Source organism: Phragmites australis, chromosome 20, assembly GCF_958298935.1.
Source record: "Phragmites australis chromosome 20, lpPhrAust1.1, whole genome shotgun sequence".
Taxonomy (NCBI): domain Eukaryota; kingdom Viridiplantae; phylum Streptophyta; class Magnoliopsida; order Poales; family Poaceae; genus Phragmites; species Phragmites australis.
In genome coordinates, this window is record NC_084940.1 from 9,070,867 (window position 1) to 9,073,555 (window position 2,689).

The window sequence follows — 2,689 nt, forward strand, 5'->3', positions numbered from 1 at the left end:
TAGGATCCTAGCAGAACCGCTACCTTCCATTACGAGTGTCGTTATAGTTATAACAGTAGTTCTTCTCTTATATTTTTGAGAGGACTATATTACGAGAGTTCGACACAGACTTTACCTTATACCATTAATTACAACTTGAAAATCTAATATGTAATCTGCCTTATACAATATTCGATATATATTCAACGATTTATGCTATTGGCCGCATATGCAGCCCGTAGACATCAGTCACACATTTTTTTTCCAACATGCAGCTGCTGCTACCCCGCGTCGTCTCCACCTCTCCGCCGGCTCTGCACCGGGCGAGCACCGGTTGCTCATGCGACGGTTACGAGGGCTGGCTGGGGGAGGCCCGAGGGTGTTGGCGGCGCTGGACCAGGAGGTGTAAGTGGTGTTGGTGTCGTCGCTGAAGAAGGCCGGATTAATGGTTGGAACATTTTCTCTAAGGAATTGGAACAATTTGTGGCAAAGCCGGAACAATTCGTCAGTAACAATAGAGAAGAGTTGATTAGTTGTGTGTGTTAAGTGTGTACTTTCAGCCGCGTGCTATGAGTTCCAACCACTCTTAAACAAGAAGGAAAATTGAATGCGAGAGACATTTCGTGTTGTAATCGTGCATACACACCTGATTAATTACCTTACCCGAACAAGCAAGCACACACCGAGCGTACGCATCTGGTATGATTGGACGCCCTCGACCAATTTCTCCTTTGCCCTGCACGCGTGGCGCGGGATCGTCCTGCCGTGGTCAACCTCGCTACATGCCGTAGACGAGGTGCAATGGCGTGTTCCCGTGACGATGCGCCTGTGACGTAGCACCCATGACGTCCGGGCTGAGGATGAAGGGTGGAGGCTCCGAGGCTGTGCCCGTGTCCTCTCGGACGCCGACCGGGCTCGTGCTCCACCTTTTCCACTCAATTGCGTCACGGTTTTCACACGCCGCGCCCCCCCGTGCGACCCGATCGATCCATCCGTCCCACAGGCCGCCCACCGTTCGATCCCCCTATATTTACCACGCCGTCCCGGCGCCAAGCACCCAAACCAATTGCCCTGTTCCATGGCTCGTGACTTGTAAAAGATTCATCGGGTTCACAGCAGCTGTGCACACTTCCGTGCACAGAGAAGCACAGGCGACGACGCTGCTGATGGACTCGGCGCGGCGTGCCGGCTGCCCCCCGGTCTGCCTCGACCTCAGCGTCGGCCTGCTCAGGCCGTGGGTGGCGAACGGCACGGAGATGGAAGACCGTCCGGCCAGTAGCAGGGCGACGTTGTCCACGACCGACGAGGAGGTAACTGAACAATCAATTACACCCTTGCATTTCTCCCTCGGCGTCGTCTGGAACGAAGTCGCTGAATTGTTGGTGGAAATGCCGTGATTCAGACCAAGACCCTCGAGGCCAAGCTCAACCAGATGAGCGAGGAGAACCGACGGCTGACCGAGATGATCGCCCACCTGTACGCCAGCCATATCGCGCAGCCGGCCGCGTCCCCGACGCCGGCGGGCAAGAAGAGGGGCAGGGAGAGCTCGGAGGTGTCGAACTCCTGTGACGCCAACGGTAACCACAGAAGCAGCGCCGCCAACGCCGACCATGTCTCCGAGAGTCCGCTGAGCGACGGCGGCTTGTGCAAGCGGATCAAGATCAGCAGGGTCTGCACCCGGATCGATCCGTCTGACACGACCCTCGTCGTCAAAGACGGGTACCAATGGCGCAAGTACGGGCAGAAGGTGACGCGCGACAATCCGTCCCCGAGAGCCTACTTCCGGTGCGCCTTCGGGCCCTCCTGCCCCGTCAAAAAGAAGGTAATTGTAACGCATTGTCACGAGATCAATCACCTGATTATGCCGACTTCGTTGAATCTGTCGCTAATGGCGGCTCTGTTAATTTCTTGGGGGTGGGAGCAGGTGCAGAGGAGTGCCGAAGACAGCTCGGTGCTGGTGGCGACGTACGAGGGCGAGCACAACCACGCAAGCCCGACGCTCGCCGGCGAGCTGCCGAGCTGTGCCACGCAGAGCGGGTCCGTGCCGTGCTCCATCTCCATCAACTCCTCCGGACCGACCATCACGCTGGACCTCACCAAGAATGAAGGCGGCGGCGTGCGTGTGCTCGAAGAGGCCGAGGCGGCACCGGGCCTCAAGAAGCTTTGCAGGGAGATCGCGTCGCCGGAGTTCCGGACGGCGCTGGTGGAGCAGATGTCAAGCTCGCTGACCAGCGACCCAAACTTCACCGGCGCGCTCGCCGCGGCGATACTGCAGCAGCTGGCTGAGTGCTAGAGTTCAGAGGCCGGTGTCATGGTTTAGAAACCTCAGTCTTCTGCAGCTGTTCTTCAGAAAAACTTGGTACCAATAGTGCACTTGTACTGTGATTAGGGCCTGATCTCCCCAAAATTTTAAATAATTTTGTACATTTCAAATGTCCAAAGTTTCATCACGAATTCAAAATAAGGACCGTCGTCGAAGACCACTTGCTGATAGTTGTGAGTTTTCCCTTTTAGCTGTTTTAGACCTGAAATAATCTGTGCCAATGATACTGTACATTCTGAAGTCCAAAATTTCCCTACGACTTTGAAATGAGTACCATGCTGAAAGTAAAGATGGCAATGGGGCTCCGATATCCGAGACCCGACGGGTAATTACTCTATTAGGGGCTGGGTTTGGGATAAATTTCATACACACGGGTCTGTTAACGGG

The 2,689-nt window shown here is 55.2% G+C and overlaps 1 protein-coding gene across 1 annotated transcript; it reads left to right on the forward strand.

The window, feature by feature from the left end:
• The first annotated feature begins 832 nt into the window (after positions 1-832).
• Positions 833-2,472, forward strand: LOC133902389 (WRKY transcription factor WRKY76-like). Its single transcript, XM_062343974.1, has 3 exons — positions 833-1,289; positions 1,382-1,801; positions 1,904-2,472. Exons 1-3 carry the CDS (start codon positions 840-842, stop codon positions 2,270-2,272), a joined length of 1,239 nt encoding a protein of 412 aa, XP_062199958.1. The 5' UTR covers positions 833-839; the 3' UTR covers positions 2,273-2,472.
• The last annotated feature ends 217 nt before the right edge of the window (positions 2,473-2,689 follow it).

Coding starts and splice junctions, on each gene's coding strand:
- LOC133902389 (XM_062343974.1), top strand. CDS start 840: ATGAAGGGTGGAGGCTCCGAGGCTGTGCCCGTGTCCTCTCGGACGCCG. Junction 1,290..1,381: donor TGTCCACGACCGACGAGGAG/GTAACTGAACAA, acceptor GCCGTGATTCAG/ACCAAGACCCTCGAGGCCAA. Junction 1,802..1,903: donor CCTGCCCCGTCAAAAAGAAG/GTAATTGTAACG, acceptor GGGTGGGAGCAG/GTGCAGAGGAGTGCCGAAGA.